The 17314-nt window shown below is 36.6% G+C and overlaps 1 protein-coding gene across 10 annotated transcripts in view; it reads left to right on the forward strand.

Annotated features, from left to right (window-relative positions):
• Positions 1-17314, forward strand: part of CASK (calcium/calmodulin dependent serine protein kinase) — a 387139-nt gene that overhangs the window by 57430 nt on the left and 312395 nt on the right. For 6 of the 10 annotated variants that reach the window (XM_060002631.1, XM_060002636.1, XM_060002633.1 and 3 more), the window contains exon 2: positions 17079-17209. In XM_060002631.1, the coding sequence (XP_059858614.1) occupies positions 17079-17209 (131 nt within the window). The remainder of the gene's footprint in view (positions 1-17078; positions 17210-17314) is intronic. The other 4 variants (XM_060002632.1, XM_060002637.1, XM_060002638.1 and 1 more) reach the window with 1 other exon arrangement.

Genomic DNA, 17314 nt, shown 5'->3' on the forward strand with positions numbered 1-17314 from the left:
TGAGTAATTGGGTGTAAATGCTTATTCCCTTTGTATGCTTTGCCTTTTTGTTAACTTGTTTTTTGGTTAAAAGACCAGAGGTTGCATTATTGCCTGCTGAATATGCTTATATTAACATTTGTAAAAAGTAAATTACTTTTGGGGGTATTAATGAATAGACATTTAAATTGCATAGTTAAATGTTTTCCATCCTTTACTAAGCAAACAGTTGAATTACCCTCCTCTTTGTAAGAATTTAAACCACTTTTATGCCATGTTTGAGGAAAAGAATATTTATTTCCGAAAAAAAGTTGTTTAAAATCTGAGTGATTCATATTTACATCATAATTTGTATTGTTTGTTATTATAAATATTAAAATTTAGATCGTCATATCTAAAGTGTTGTTCAGGGAACACTAATGATTAATAGGTGCTACATGGATGATGTGGTTAGAGTATGGTAGAGGAGAGAAATGCTTGTTTCCTAACTGCAAGACTTGGCTGCTAATATGTAATGTGAATATGGGGTGGGGGTGGAGGGTAGGTATTGTATATGGTGTTTACCAAACTTACTTGACAGAGAAACTTATATTCTTTAAGGATTTCACAAGACTTCAATTTGGGAAACCCCAGTTTAGAGTGTTAGTTACATTTTTGTTTCTATGCTACTATATAAATTTTGCATAATCCTGATGCAACTAAAATGAATAATAGAGAAAGGAGTATTGCCGGCTTTGCAATTTCTTTTACTAACTTTTTTTTTTTTTTTTTGGTGGTACGCGGGCCTCTCACTGTTGTGGCCTCTCCCGTTGCGGAGCACAGGCTCCAGACGTGCAGGCTCAGCGGCCATGGCTCACGGGCCCAGCCGCTCCGCGGCACGCGGGATCCTCCCGGACCGGGGCACGAACCCGTGTCCCCTGCATCAGCAGGCGGACTCTCAACCACTGCGCCACCAGGGAAGCCCTACTAACTTATTTAATTTAAATTTTATTTAATAAAAATAAATAAATTAAATTTTATTAACTCAGAAGTGGATCTAACTTGTTATGGAGATCCATAAAACATGGTTCTGAAGGGGAAGAGATTAACAGTACTCCACAGCAGTGTCACTGGAGAAGAATCTGTTAATGAAGATAGCAACTTCTGAGTTCAAATATTAATTCCCCCTCCCCCTCTTAGATGCAGAATTGTAATTAATGGCAGGCAAAAATACTATAGGCTAATGTAGTATTTGGGAAACAACCTATGTTAGTGACATATTAACAGAACACATTCCTTTTATAAATAGGATTTACAATGTAATTTCATAGTGTCAGACTTGCATAATCATTAGTTTCAGCTTATAAGACTGGATTATGCACACAGAATTTGACAGTTCTGATAATATTAGTACGGTCATTTCAGTATCCGTGGAGGATTGCTTCCAGGACCCCCGTGGATACCAAAATCCTCTGATGCTCAAGTACCTTATAAAATAGCATAATATTTGTGTATAACCTACGCACATCCTCTCATATACTTTAAATCATCTCTAGTTTACTTAAAATACCTAATACAATGTAAATGCTATGTAAATAGTTGCTGGTGTGCAGCAGATTTAAGTTTTGCTTTTTGGAACTTGCTGGAGGTTTTTTTTTTTTTCCACCAAATATTTTCGATCTGCAGTTGTTTGGATCTACAGATGCAGAACCTGTGGATAAAAATGACCACCTGTATGAATTATAAGTAATTAAGTTCATGAACGCTAGGAGAAAAGGTCAGGCGCATGTTTCCAAAAAGTTGTTTCTCTATTAAATATTTTCATTGGGCCATTTTTTGATATATAGTCCCACATTTAGAAAATAGCAAAATGTGAATGTATAGCTCTTAATTTAAAAGTGAAAATTACACTTTTCTTGTACCAGCCTTGAGAAGAATGGGAGAACTGTGTTCGTGTCTGGGGCAGACCCTTCTAAGCATTTGGTCTTCATGGCTGTACTTCTGCAAGATAATATGTTCTAAGAACTTGCACTTCTTTTTTCTTTCTGGGCTTCTTGTAGTCTTTCTGTGGGGGTGTTTCCAGCAATTCCTTGGGGAGGAATTGGGGGATATGTCCATGTTTTCTGGGGTTCGGTCTTCTGTCCTTTTTGGTCTGTATTCTCATTTACATCAATGGCTCCTGTTCGCTCATGCTTCCTAGGGAGTATAGAGATGAGAACTTAGATTTTAGAGTTTGGTATGTCTAGGCTTCAGTCCTGACTTTACCATTCACTAACTGTTTGGCATAGACAACCTGGCTTAGCCTCAGTTTCCTAATCTATAAAATGGGGGCTAACAGTATATTCGCTATTATGATAAATAATGATAAATAAATTATAATAAATGAGAAAATCTATATAAAGTTCTCAGCAGCATGCTTGGCACATGGTATGTTGCAAATGGTAGTTGATGTTACCTTCATCATCTACATGTTGACCCCTTCCTTGAACTTTATACTCCTATCTAATTGTGCTCTCTATATCTTTGCCTTGGTCCATGGAAATCACTATTTCTGAAATTGGTATTTTCAAAACACAGTCATGTGTCTCCTTTCTTTCTCAGCTTCTTTCTTCTTCTACCAGTTCTTTCTCTTATAGTAGTCACTTTCATTTGGTGGTATCATTATTTACCCTGTAACTTTTGCCAGAAATCTGTACGTCATTCTTTCAACCAACCCCCAACCATCCCCTAGCTAATCCTTCACTACGTTGTCTGGTCAATTTATTTTAAGTCTCTCTCAGTTGCCTCTACTGAGGCATTGGTTTAGGTCTTTATCTTGTTATGCTTAGGCTAACGTAATAACTTTCTGACTGGCCCGCACTCACTCCTCAACCTATCTTCCATTCTTCTGTCACAGTGATCTCTGATGCCCTTCTCCTTTTCCAGCCACTTCTCACCCTCCAGTTTTTCATGCCGGCAATACCAAACAGCTTTTAGTATCCATCGCACGCCATGCTTTGACTTGGCTCCAGGCTGTTGCACATGCTACTACTTATTTCTAGAATTTTCCCTTTATCCTTGTTGGCCTGAAAAAAAGCTCTTTTTCACCTTTCTAAGCCCTCCTAAGTGTCCCTGTCTCAGAGGCCTTCTCTGACCACCTTCCTATCCACAGATAATAAATCTTTGTATTATACTGTTTCAATACTTTGTTCTGTAACATACTGAAATTATGCACATATACCCATAGCAATCTATTAGATTGGGAGTGTCCTGAGGGTAAGAATTGCTTTATTAATCTTTTTTTGTTTGTTCTTTGTATTTTTTGGGTCTTATTTCCATTAGGGAAAATGAGGTAAATTAATGAGATAAAATGTGCAAGTATCAATAGAAGTTTTTTAATGTTACTGCTTCAGTATCTATTTGTGAAAGCTCTTTACATATTGAGCTAAAAAGGCCGAAACATGTACAACCAAGTCAGAGTTCTTACTTTGGGATATGTTTATCTTACAGTCCTTTATGTGTTTTCTTTTTCATTTCCTTCCTCTTATGTCTATGTCCCTTTTCCCCTGTTTCTTATCTGTTACAAAAATATTTTTTTCTCCTCTCTCAGCAACTCTCCTTGATACATGCTCCATCATATACGAACTAACAAAGACCTAGAACCCATATCCCTCTACCTTGGCTCTAACTAACCCCAGCCCTTCAAACACACCTACACACGCACATATACCAATCAGATTTCCCAGAACTTCTGGATCCGCAGAGACTGCTATGTATGCCCTGAAGTCCTTGCCTAAAAGTAGTAAACGGTGAATGTAGCATACGTAGACTCAGACCAGAGGATGATGTGCTATATAAAATCTAAAGCAAGGCCTACTAAATTTGTCACTGAACTGTCAAGGTTTGACAGAAGTACTAATTATGCCAATATAGGTTCCAACTTAGTAAATGCTAGTCTTAACACTATGAATTACTCATCTTTGACAGTTGAGCCAAATTTGTTCTGTTAGCATTTTGGAGATCCATTGCCAACTTTTTCAAATAAGCCTGCCCTTTCTATTTTCAAGGAATGATCTGAACAGTACTGAGCTTAATTCCTTTGTCAGGTCTTTAATTGTTAACATTTAGGCAACAGTTCCTGAGACTTTGATTTTAATAATTTCCCACTCTATGTGTGTTTCTTTAGCAGTAGCTATGATTAGGCAGACTTTTTCCTTTGGTTTAGTCACTATACCTAAAGTAACTCAATTTGGTGTGTTTATGAAAGTGTGTATGTTGGTGGTGAGAGTGGGTACCAGAAGTATTAAAGAGAAAAAAAGTTTCAGAACAACATTTCTGTTCCCCTTTCACTACCACAAAGAAACAGGAAGACAAGGAAAGGATTTATAGATGGAATGATAAGCTCTTCTTTAGTGGTAATGACTAAACCAACAGTGTTGAAATAAGAGGAAAAGGACCATAGTTATCTCTATTAGGTGTCATTCTTATATACATTTATGTGTCTATAGAGTGTCATTTTCAGTATTATGTTCTTACTGCTAATATTGTCATCATTACTATTATATTTTTGCTTTGTTTTCTTTTTGCCTACCCACCATCTACTTTCCTCAGTTTTTAACATCAGACTGTACAGACAGTAGTAGCAAGATGCCGATTTAGTAAATGAGTGGAAAAATACCTAGAAGTACCATGATTTCTCAAAATTGTATATGTTTATGTAAAATTCTGTGATATAAGTTTTTCAGTGGTTTGTTCATTCCTAGTTTGTTTTTGATATATCATTCACCAAATATTTCATGAGGGCCTAATATATACCGGACACTCATTGAGTTTATCTTCTAATATAAATATTGGGTTGGCCAAAAAGTTTGTTTGGGTTACGGAAAAACCTGAATGAACTTTTTGGCCAGCCAATGCATGTAACATAATATTGCATATATATTACATAAATGCACATACATATGTGTGTATTATGCACACACACAGTCGATGCTCATTATTTGTGGTAGTTATGTTCTAAAAAGTTGCCATGAACACTGAATGAGTAAATACTGAATCATTTCTCCTAGGTGAGATGCGGGGTTAGGTTCCTGTGAGCCTCTGGTCATGTTTTCTTCAACTAATCAATACATAACCTGTTTAAAGACACCTTATTTCATATGTATACTTGATTCATTAACATTGAACTCATGACCAATAGCCCTATAATTTATGCCTGAATGAAGCTTACCCAAAGTGTATTTTCTCCATAAGACATGCCACAGCCTTCTTGAACTTAGAAACACAAGAGAGTACTTCGGCAGTACACTTCAGGGCCATTATAAACAGTGAAATCACCAACAAAAAACACAAAATGCAGTAATTAAATGGCAAAAAGGACACTTGCTTACAGTGAGAGCTGAAACAAGAAGGCAGAGCATCACCTTGTTCAACCTCAGCTGGTAACGTGTCAGGTGACTCGAAAGTTTCACTGCTATGCATGTGTCCGTGAATGACTGTGAAAGGGCTGTGAATATTGACTTTGGGTTACAAATAAATTTTAGTAAGTGACTTAACAAATACTTAATCTGCAAATAATGAGTATTTACTGTATGTCAACTATGTTGTATGTATGTATGTTTGTGTGTGTGTGTGTGTGTGTGTGTGTGTGTGTGTGTGTATGAATTTGTTTTTGGTCTTCATTTCCCCCACCCTTATCTTCCCTTTGGTTAATTGGTTGTTGTTCTTCACGGTGTCCTACATCTATTGTAGTACATTGTGCAATTCATTATAAATGTGATGAAGCTTCTAGGCCTGTGATATGGACAGGAAGTTCACCTCATTTATTGAAGGTTTCCTCATATACGATGTAAGTTTTTTTCTGTAAACCTCTCACAGGGTGAGAACTTTACATTATAGATGTCACTCCAAAATTTACATGTAACAACTTAATGTATATTAAATTTAGTTCAATTAGATGTAGAATTACAATGAACATAATCGATACTGACTTTATGTTTGAGAATGTAATCATAGTTTTTCTTCATTTATATATATCAAGTCACTTAAAATAATTTGTATTGTACAGATATTTTAAAAATTAAGACCTCTCTCTCTTTTTTTTTTTTTTTTTGGCGGTACGCGGGCCTCTCACTGTTGTGGCCTCTCCCGTTGCGGAGCACAGGCTCCGGACGCACAGACTCAGCAGCCATGGCTCACGGGCCTAGCCGCTCCGCGGCATGTGGGATCTTCCAGGACCGGGGCACGAACCTGTGTCCCCTGCATCAGCAGGCGGATTCTCAACCACTGCGCCACCAGGGAAGCCCAGGACCTCTTTTGATTAGCAAGATCTTAGGGATGTACCCTCAGCTGTTAAAAATGTTATTTTTACCTGGGAAATATATTTGTGGAGGAGTGCATAAAGTTTATGTGTGTGCACGCGAGTGTGTGTATTTTAAAGAATACTAATGAAATGAAAACCCGTGAATCCATCATCCAAGTTAAGAATAGAATATTACTAGTACTTTTAAAAGCCACTGTGTGCTCCTTCCCAGTCACAATCTCCTTCTCCCCATAACCACTATCCTGGCTTTTATACTAATGATTCCTTTTGGTTTTCTTTACAGCTTTACCATCTATGTATATATCCCTAAACAGTATATTGTTTATTCATTAAAAACTGAGTAGCAAGCACAAACTTAGCTGTGTAAGGAAAGGGCAATAATACCACTATTGTGTGAAGACTCAGATGAAGAGAAGCTGAACAGAACCTTTTGTTCACAGTCTGGCTTCAGGTACCTGAGAGCATATAGGAGCCCTTGCTGGCAAGTCCGTTGGCAAAATCCCAAGTAAATCCCAGAACATGGAGCTCTTCACAGGCAGGACATCCGTGCTATAGCGCAGCGCTGGGTACTGAACATCCAGCAGGAGTGCGGTCAGGGGGCATGCACTGCTCTGCATTTCCTGCTTTTCAGCTCGCCGAGGCTGACTCCCGCTCAGTTATTCCTGAGAACACTGCTGTGGACTGAAATGAGAGTCCTCTGCTGATGGAGGCAGCAGAGAGGAGCAGGAATCTCATCAGCCCCTGGTCAGAGAAAGCAAAACAGAGGAACCTGGCCCCAGATTACGTGGTTCTTCTGTTTTCAAGTTAAAGAGCTGATCAGTGGCATTGGGAATCTTTGATGGCTCTCTAGTTAACCTCTGCTCAATGCTTAGCTGGCAGCCTGAGATCTCACTCTCTTGTATTCTTGCGTTGAATCTCCTGTTTGCTGTCCCTTGGCGTCCTTTTTTACTAGTATACTCTCTTGTTCTAGCAAACACATCCTACAATAATTTCTTCAGGAAGTATGCATTGCAAGTAATGTATTGAGCTTTTGCATGTCTGAAAATGTTTTTTTATTATTGATTTTTCTGACTCAATGTAGACTTTAAAGGTTAGAAATATTTTTCCTTCATGATTCTGAAGGTGTCGCTCTAATGTCTCATTGCTTCTAGTGTTGCCATTGAGAGATCAGAAGCCATTGCAGTGCCTGATCCATTGTGTGTGAACTATATCATCCTCCCCTCCTTGAGCACCCTTACCCCTACTGCTGGAAATCTGAACGTTTTGTAGCCCATAGGGTTCTTAAATTTCACAGTGGCATGTGTGGACATGTGTCTTATCTATTTTGCTGAGTACTTCATGGGTGCTTTTCTTTATAATTTTTATTTTATATTGAGGTATAGTTGATTAACAATGTTGTGTTAGTTTCAGGGGTACAGCAAAGTGATTCAGTTATAAATATACATGTATCTATTCTTTTTCAAATTCTTTTCCCATGTAGGTTGTTACAGAATATTGAGCAGAGTTCCCTATGCTATAGAGTAGGTCCTTGTTGGTTACCTATTATAAACACAGCACTGTTTACATGTAAATCCCAAACTCCCAGTCTATCCCTACCCCCACTTCCCCCCGGTAACCATAAGTTCATTCTCTATGTCTGTGAGTCCATTTCTGTTTTATAAATAAGTTCATTTGTATATATATTTTTAGATTCCGCATATAAGCAATATCATATGATATTTGTCTTTGTCTGACTTACTTCACTTAGTATGATAATCTCCAGGTCCATCCATGTTGCTGCAAATGGCATTATTTCATTCTTTTTTATGGCTGAGTAGTATTCCATCATATAAATATACCACATCTTCTTTATCCATTCATCTGTTGATGGATATTTAGGTTGCTTCCATGTCTTGGCTATTGTAAACAGTGCTGCAGTGAACACTGGGGTGCATGTATCCTTTCGAACCATGGTTTTCTCTGAGTATATGCCTGGGAGTGGGATTGCTGGATCATATGGTAGCTCTAATTTTAGTTTCTTAAGGAACCTCCATACTGTTCTCCATAGTGGCTGTACCAGTTTAGATTCCCACCAACAGTGCAAGAGGGTTCCCTTTTCTCCACACCCTCTCCAGAATTTATTGTTTGTAGATTTTTTAATGATGGCCATTCGGCCTGGTGTGAGGTGATACCTCATTGTAGTTTTGATTTGCATTTCTCTAATAATTAGCAATGTTCAGCATCTTTTCATGTGCCTCTTGGCCATCTGTATGTCTTCTTTGGAGAAATGCCTATTTAGGTCTTTTGCCCATGTTTTGATTGGGTTGTTTGTTTTTTTAATATTGAGCTGCAATAGCTGTTCGTAAATTTTGGAGACTAATCCTTTGTTGGTTGCATTGTTTGCAAATATTTTCTCCCATTCTGTGGGCTGTCTTTTCGTTTTGTTTATGGTTTCCTTTTCTGTGCAAAAGCTTTTGAGTTTAATTAGGTCCCATTTGTTTATTTTTGTTTTTATTTCCATTACTCTAGGACACTTCAGAAAAGATGTTGCTGTGATTTATGCCAGAGTGTTCTGCCTCTGTTTTCCTCGAAGAGTTTTATAGCATCTGGTCTTACATTTAGGCCTTTAATCCATTTTGAGTTTACTTTTGTGTATGGTGTTAAAGAATGATCTAATTTCATTTTTTTACATGTGGCTGTCCAGTTTTCCCAGCATCATTTATTGAAGAAACAGTCTTTCCTCCATTGTATAGTCTTGCTTCCTTTGTTGTAGATTAATTGACCATATGTACGTGGATTTATTTCTGGGCTTTCTATCCTGTTCCATTAATCTATATTTCTGTTTTCGTGCCAGTGCCATACTGTTTTGATGACTGTAGCTTTGTAGTATAGTCTGAAGTCAGGGAGCCTGATTCCTCCAGCTCTGCTTTTTGTCTGGTTTTCTTATCAATGCATTGGTAGGAATTACATTGAATCTGTACATTGCCTTGGATAGTATAGTCATTTTGACAATATTGATTCTTCCAATCCACGAATGTGGTATATCTCTCCATCTGTTTGTGTCATCTTTGATTTCTTTCATCACTGTCTTATAGTTCTCAGAGTACAGTTCTTTTGTCTCCTTAGGTAGGTTTATTCCTAAGTATTTTATTCTTTTTGATGCGATGGTAAATGGGATTGTTTTCTTAATTTCTCTTTCTGATCTTTCATTGTTAGTGTATAGGAATGCAAGGGATTTCTGTGTATTAATTTTGTATCCTGCAAGTTTACCAGATTCGCTGATACGCTGTAGTAGTTTCCTGGTAGCGTCTTTAGGATTTTCTATGTATAGTGTCATGTCATCTGCAAACAGTGACAATTTTACTTCTTCTTTTCCAATTTGGATTCCTTTTATTTCATTGTCTTCTCTAGATTTCCGTAGCTAGGACTTCCAAAACTGTGTTGAATAGAAGTGGCAAGAGTGGACATCCTTGTCTTGTTCCTGGTCTTAGAGGAAATGCTTTCAGCTTTTTATCGTTGAGTATGATGTTAGCTGTAGGTTAGTCATACACAGTCTTTATTATGTTGAGGTATGTTCCCTCTATGCCCACTTTCTGGAGAGTTTTTATTGTAAATGGGTGCTGAATTTTGTCAAATGCTTTTTCTGCATCTGTTGAGATGATAATGTGGTTTTTATTCTTCAATTTGTTGATGTGGTGTATCCCACTGTTTGATTTGTGGATATTGAAAAATTCTTGTATCCCTCGGATAAATCCCACTTTATCATGGTGTATGATCCTTTTAACGTATTGTTGGATTTGGACTGCTAATATTTTGTTGAGGATTTTTGCATCTATGTTCATCAGTGATATTGGCCTGTAATTTTCTTTTTGTGTGTTATTTTTGTCTGGTTTTGGTATCAGGGTGATGGTGACCTCATAGAATGAGTTTGGGAGTATTCCTTCCTTTTTCAATTTTTTGGAATAGTTTCAGAGGGATAGGTGTTAACTCTATCCCTCTATCAAATGTTTGATAGAATTCACCTGTGAATTCATCTGGTCCCGGACTTTTGTTTGTTAGGAGTTTTTAAATCATGGTTTCAACTTCATTACTGGTGATTGGTCTGTTCATATTTTCTGTTTCTTCCTGGTTCAGTCTTGTGAGACTGTACCTTTCTAAGAATTTGTCCATTTCTTACAGGTTGTCCATTTTATTGGCATACAGTTGCTTGTAGTAGTCTCATGATCTTTTGTATTTCTGTGGTGTCAGTTGTAACTTCTCCTTTTTCATTTCTAATCTTATTGATTTGAGTCCTCTCCTTTTTTTTTTTTGATGAGTCTGGCTAAAGGTTTATCAATTTTGTTTATCTTTTCAAAGAACCAACTTTTAGTTTCATTGACCTTTGCTGTTGTTTTCTTTGTCTCTATTTCATTTATTTCTGCTCTGATCTTTATGATTTCTTTCCTTCTACTAACTTTAGGTTTTACTTGTTCTTCTTTCTCTAGTTGCTTTAGGTGTAAGGTTAGGTTGTTTATTTGAGATTTTTCTTGTTTCCTGAGGTAAGATTGTATTGCTATAAAGTTCCCTCTTAGGACTGCTTTTGCTGCATCCCATAGGTTTTGGATCGTTGTGCTTTCATTTTCATTTGTCTCTAGGTATTTTTTGATTTCCTCTTTGATTTGTTCAGTGATCCATGGTTGTTTAGTAGCATATTGTTTAGCCTCCACTTGTTTGTGTTTTTTATAGTTTTGTTCTTATAGTGTATTTCTAATCTCATAGTGTTGTGATTGGAAAGGATGCTTCATATGGTTTCAGTTTTCTTAAATTTACTGGGGCTCGCCTTGTGGCCCAGCATGTGGTCAGTCCTGGGGAGTGTTCCCTGTGTACTTGAGAAGAATGGGTATTCTGCTGCTTTTGGATGGAATGCTCTATAAATATCAATTAAGTTCATCTGGTCTACTGTTTCATTTAAGGTCTGTGTTTCCTTATTGATCTTCTGTCTGGATGATCTGTCCATTGATGAAAGTGGGGTGTTAAAGTCCCCCACTATTATTGTGTTACTGTCAATTTCTCCCTTTATGGCTGTTAGTATTTGCTTTGTATATTGGGGTGCTCCTCTGTTGGCTGCATATATATTTACAATTTTTATATCTTCTTCTTGGATTGATTCCTTGATCATTATGTAGTGTCCTTGTTTGTCTCTTGTAATAGTCTTTATTTTAAAGTCGATTTTGTCTGATATGAGTAGTGTTATTCCAGGTTTCTTGTGATTTCTATTTGTATGGAATACCTTTTTCCATCCCCTTACTTTCAGTCTGTATGTGTCCCTAGATCTGAAGTAGGTCTCTTGTAGACAGCATATATATGGGTTTTGTTTTTGTATCCATTCAGCCAGTCTGTGTCGTTTGGTTGGAGCATTTAATCCATTTACCTTTAAGGTACTTATTGATATGTATGTTCCTATTGCCATTTTCTTAATTGTTTTGGATTTGTTTTTGTAGGTCTTTTTTCTTTCCTTCCTCATTTGTTCTCTTGTCTTGTGATTTGATGACTAACATTAGTTTTGTGTTTGGATTCGTTTTTCTTTTTTCTGTGTGTCTATTGTAGATTTTTGGTTTGCAGTTACCATGAGTTTTGATATAGCAGTCTGTATATACACAAGATTGTTTTAAGTTGCTAGTCTTTTAATTTCAAATGCATTTCCAATATCCTGCATTTGTGTTCTCCTCTTCTTACAGTTGCTGGGTTTTATATCATATTTGTATGTAGATGATTTCCTACCTTTACTTTATGTTTGCCTTTACTGGGGAACTTTTCCATTTGTAATTTTCTTGTTTCTAGTAGTGGCCTTTTCTTTTCTGCTTGGAGAAGTTCCTTTAGCAATTTTTCCAAAGCTGGTTTGGTGGTGCTGAATTCTCTAAAGTTTTTGATGTATACATATAGCTGATTCACGTTGTTATACAGCAGAAACTAATACAACATTGTAAAGCAATTATACTCCAATAAAGATGTGAAAAAAAAATCTGAGAGATTTGCTGGGTGAAGTATTCTTGGTTGTAAGTTCTTCCCTTTTATCATTTTAAATATATTGTGTTGCTCCCTTCTGGCTTGCAGAGTTTATGCTGAGAAATCAGGTGATGACCTTACGGGAGTTCTCTTGTATGTTATTTTTTGCTTTTCCCCTTGGTGGCTCCTTTTAATTTGGACAACTTAGGATTTAAGGTCTGGGAAATGTTCTTGGATTGAGTTCCTCCCCTCCATTTTCTTTGTTCTTTTGGTTCTACTTTCTGGGAAATTTCCTCAACTTTATCTGCCAGGCCTTCTATTGAGTTTTAAATTTCTTCATATATTTAGTTTTCAAGAGCCCTCATTTTGTCTTCTGAAAGTTCTGGTTTTGTTTCATAGTTATAGTATCTTTCCAAGGACATTAATGGTAGTTGGAAGTTTTTTTCTTGTTTAGTATGTTTCCTCTAAGTTGCTCTTTCTGTTTCGATCTCTGTCTTCCAAATTAGACTCTTCTCCAGATGTTTTGGGAGGTTGGTTATCTACTTATGATTAGGAATAGAGCAGTGGTTCTTGAGGGACATTTGACAACGTTTAGAGACATTTTTGCTTGGCAAAACTGGCTGAGGGGGTGCTACTGTCATCTCCAGGTAGAGGCTGGAGACGCTGTTAGGCGCCCTACAATGCACAGGACTTCCTTGCACAACAAAGAACTGTTCAGCCCAAAATGCCAACAATGCCGAGATTGGAAAGCTGATTGAAAACTCTGAACTTGTGGAAGAACTTGTTGACTTTGAATTTCAAGGAAGGTGATCTGGTTGAGTGGTTTGAACAATAAAACGTCATTATTTTTAGTCTTTCCTTCTGGGCTGGTCACATATTCAATAGAAAATCTTACCTTTCCTGCCTGAAGGGTAAAGATCTAGCTTCTAACATTCCCCCCTGTTAATGGGAAATGGGGATGGGCTGTCTGCATTCAGTTTGTGTGTGATCACATAAACCCCTTGCTTTTCATGTAGTATCCACTTCTTCAACTGCCTTCTGTCCCCAGTTCTAAGACCCTGTGTTTTACCCTCTCCAGATAATGGACCTCTGTGAGGATGAGGCAGAGTAGTTACCTGGTGGCATGGAGTAGAGGAGGAGGATCTAAGACTCTTAACTGCTTCTCTAATAGATTTCACTCAAACCTTGTTAGTTTAGCCCCACCCTCTCTTTCTCAGAGTTATCTGGTGCTGCCAGTTCAGTTGCTTCCTGAGAATTTTGTAGTGTAAATGAGTTTGGTTCTGAACTTTTCTTATTTTCTCCTTGCAATTTGGCGTTTCTATGAATGCTAAGCCAGTTACCATTACTCCATCTGCTTTCTTGCTTTCAAAATTTGATTATTAATTACTATTGTATTCTCTCATTCTCCCAGTCCTTTAAGACATTTTCTTTAGCCCCTTTTCTCTCATTTTAATGGGTTCAGGGAGAGAAGTTAATTTAGATGCATTTGCTAAATCTATCCTATTATCCTGGAGACCAACATATTATACTGTATTCTAGCATAATTTTGTTTAATTCTAGTCACTTTTGACATGCAGTTGTCCCTCGGTATTTGCAGGGGATTGGTTATAGGATCCCCGCCAATACCAAAATCCATGGATGCTCAAGTTCCTTATATAAAATAGCATATTATTTGCATATAACCCACACATATGCCCCATATACTTCAAATCATCTCTAGATTACTTACAATACCTAATACATTGTAAATGCTTTGCAAATAGTTACCAGTGCAAATTCAAGTTTTGCTTTTTGGAACTTTCTAGAATTTTTTTTCATATATTTTCAATCCATGGTTGGCTGAATCAACAGATGTGGAACCTGCAGATACAGAGGGCCAACTGTATTTACTTTTGGTATCATAATGGTTCAATTCCTAGACATGACCTTTCTTCACATTAATGAAAGCTAGAGGAGATTATTGTGTGTCTGCATAGAGACACAGCTACATTCTTTTCAAAACCTTAGAGAAGTAATAGCAAATATTCAATTGTAACATATTCTAGTTTAATTGACCTTTTACTTTAAAACTTAGTATTCTGAAAGCAGCCAACTGCCTTGAGTAGAACCTTGTGCCACAATCCCAATCAATATTCAGTATTCTTAAAGAATTGGATAAAGAATATAGATTTTATCAAATCTGAAATGCCATCAATTATCTTATCATTCCAGTTTGATTAATACCCTGGCCAGAATTAGTGGAAATATGAGAAAGATAGTAGTTTATAATGATGGCTTACAACTACCTCTGTCAGTATTCCCCCCACCCCCCATAATTATTCAAGAATCGACTGTACTATAGACTAAAAATTTAAGGTTGAAATTTTAAGATTCAAAAAGAGTTTAGGCCAGACTGAAACCTAGGCCTCCTGAATTTTTGCTGTTCCTTAAACTGTCATTCAAGTATAACTAATAAGTGTAATACAGAAGTTTTAACATACATTTTATTACACTCTCCTCCCCATTTTAAGATGGGAAAACAAGCCAGATTTTCTTATATCCTGTGTCTTTTTAGCGTTTTGATGAAATAAATATAATCAAGTCCTGCTAAAATTATAGACACTATATACTCATTCAAATTTTTTTCAGTTTCCACTGAGTTTCCAGTTGATGGATTAAATCCCAAAAAAAGTTAAAAGATTTTTCAGTGTCTTTTTAGTGTACTAAATGGTTCACCTTTTCTAACCCCCTGGATGTCACTGAGAGACAGATCTTTGAAACTCTTTACTCGTGACCTATCTTCATGTCATCAATAGTTCAGAGATAAACTCATTTTCTTTGCCTCACATTATAAAAGTAGCCTAAAGAACCAAGGATTTGGTTCCTTTTTTTCATTCACAGACTTAAACACGTTTTTGGTGTGTTTTTTTTGTATCAGTATTCCCTTTTTTCTTGATTCTTCCTAGCTTTATTCATTCTACTATTACTAAAAGGGTTGGGGGAGAAGCTATGTTTTCTTCCTCACCTTTGTTCAAACAGGAAGAACTAAAGAATTGACTCTTGACCAAAAATGATCCCACATACAGATCTTGGAAAGTATCCAAAAGGTGTAGTGAATTGAAGCATACTACACAAATGTATATATAAATAGAGTCCCAAGGGTTTAATGTGTGTACAAAAACCAATTACGCTAAACATTTCCTGAAATTACTTGCTATTGTCAGGATAAGTAATCACAAGTAAGACATCCAGATTGAGAATGAAAACATTTGTGGGAGTCCTGACTCACATTGTTATATGTCTTCTCACAGAGAAAAGTCTTTGAACAGTTTTGAGTGATTATCAAAAAGGTCCTTTTCCTATAGAGTTCTGAAAGGTACACTATTACCATTTCTTTTCCTTCCAGTTTAGCTTTGTTAGGTTGCTTGAAGAGAGAGACTTGAAACTGTAGTGTAACTGATGTCCTGATGATTGATAGTGGGATGAAATCAACTGATTCATATGATCTCAGAGAAATGTTTAAGTCTAGGTTAGATTATATTCGTTTGCCTGTCCTCTGAAAGAATAAAGACAAACTTACACTTTAAGGCAAAAGTATCATAAGTGTCCTACTGTAAATGAAGAACTTTTCTCTGTCTTCTGATTGACCACATGCATCCAGGTGTACTGTTTCTACCTGTAAAAACCAATGAGAGTGTTTTGTTTCCTGAGGAGGGGGGAAATCCATACGTGTATACACGTACATGTGTGTGTATAATAACTTAAACCATACTAGCCTTCAAATAAAATACTACAGTATATTGCGATTGCATTCTACATTAATCAATAGTTGATTCAAGCATGTTGGATTATCTTTAGTTCAGATACTTATTTGATAACTGTTAATCACAAGGAACAGAGTGTGTGTGTTTTTAATGCCTGGGACCAGGCATTGTTATTTTATCAGTCATTACAGTTGATTCAACTGTATGGTCAATATTGAGAGCCACCAATTTCAATTGAGGAGAGGACTGGGTAAGAAAGTGACTGGACCACTGGTTTTGCTAGTAGAAATTACTTCCTTTCCTATGGCAGTTGAGAGTAATGCTAATTTGAAGTTTGGGGAGGATGAAGGATTTCCCTGTGACTTCACGTGAGACTGTAGAGGTTGTTGGAAACTAAATCATGTAGGGCTTTCTCTTTGTGAAGTGTCTATTTAAGTCTTCTGCGCAGATTTCCTTGTAGTATATTTTCTTATTTAAGAATTAGTTATGTATTTTGGTTCTTGACTAAATACGTGTTGCAAATACCTTCTCTCTAGGATTTTAAGCAGAAACATAATATCAGATTTTCATCTTTAAAACATCACTTCAAGAATGAATGGGAGAAACAAGTTTTCAGTGGTCCTAGTAGAAACTGGTAGTGGTTTAGACTACGGAATGAGTCATGCAGAGAAGTGGACAGGATTAAGAGATATTTGAAATAAACTCAGTAGGACTTGTTAGTGAAGATTAGATAAGTGATGGCTAAGATGAGAGAATGATTTAAGTTTCTGGTTCAAAAGGTAAAAGTTGTATACACTACCACTGTGAACTATTATTTTGTTTAAGATGCTGATACTATGTAGAGAAAATTACAGAGATTATTTGCCTTGAATATAAGAACACTATCTCAGATTTTTAAAAGTGATTTTGAAAGTAAATTTGTTTCTTATTTTTCTGGGTTATCAACTTCAAATAAATAATTACCTCATGAATTATAGAAAAATGTGTTCAAAACTATATTAAATTCTATTTTGAAAGCTATGGCTATAGTAGACAATGAAATATGAATAAACTGTTGAAGAGAAATAGAAACTTAAAATCAACAAATTAAACTTGGATATTTTTTTTTTTAGGGGTCCCTTCAGTGTTGTACGACGATGCATCAACAGAGAAACTGGGCAACAATTTGCTGTAAAAATTGTTGATGTAGCCAAGTTCACATCAAGTCCAGGGTTAAGTACAGAAGGTAAGAGATGGATTTCAAGTAAGTTATTTGATGTCTGGCTTTATTTCATTTCCAATCCATCTATCAACTTAACCTTCATCTGGGGGTGGGGAAGCAGAGGGTGTAATGCAGTGGGAAGTGGGT

The sequence above is a fragment of the Delphinus delphis genome, chromosome X (genome assembly GCF_949987515.2).
Source record: "Delphinus delphis chromosome X, mDelDel1.2, whole genome shotgun sequence".
NCBI classification, from domain to species: Eukaryota; Metazoa; Chordata; class Mammalia; order Artiodactyla; family Delphinidae; genus Delphinus; species Delphinus delphis.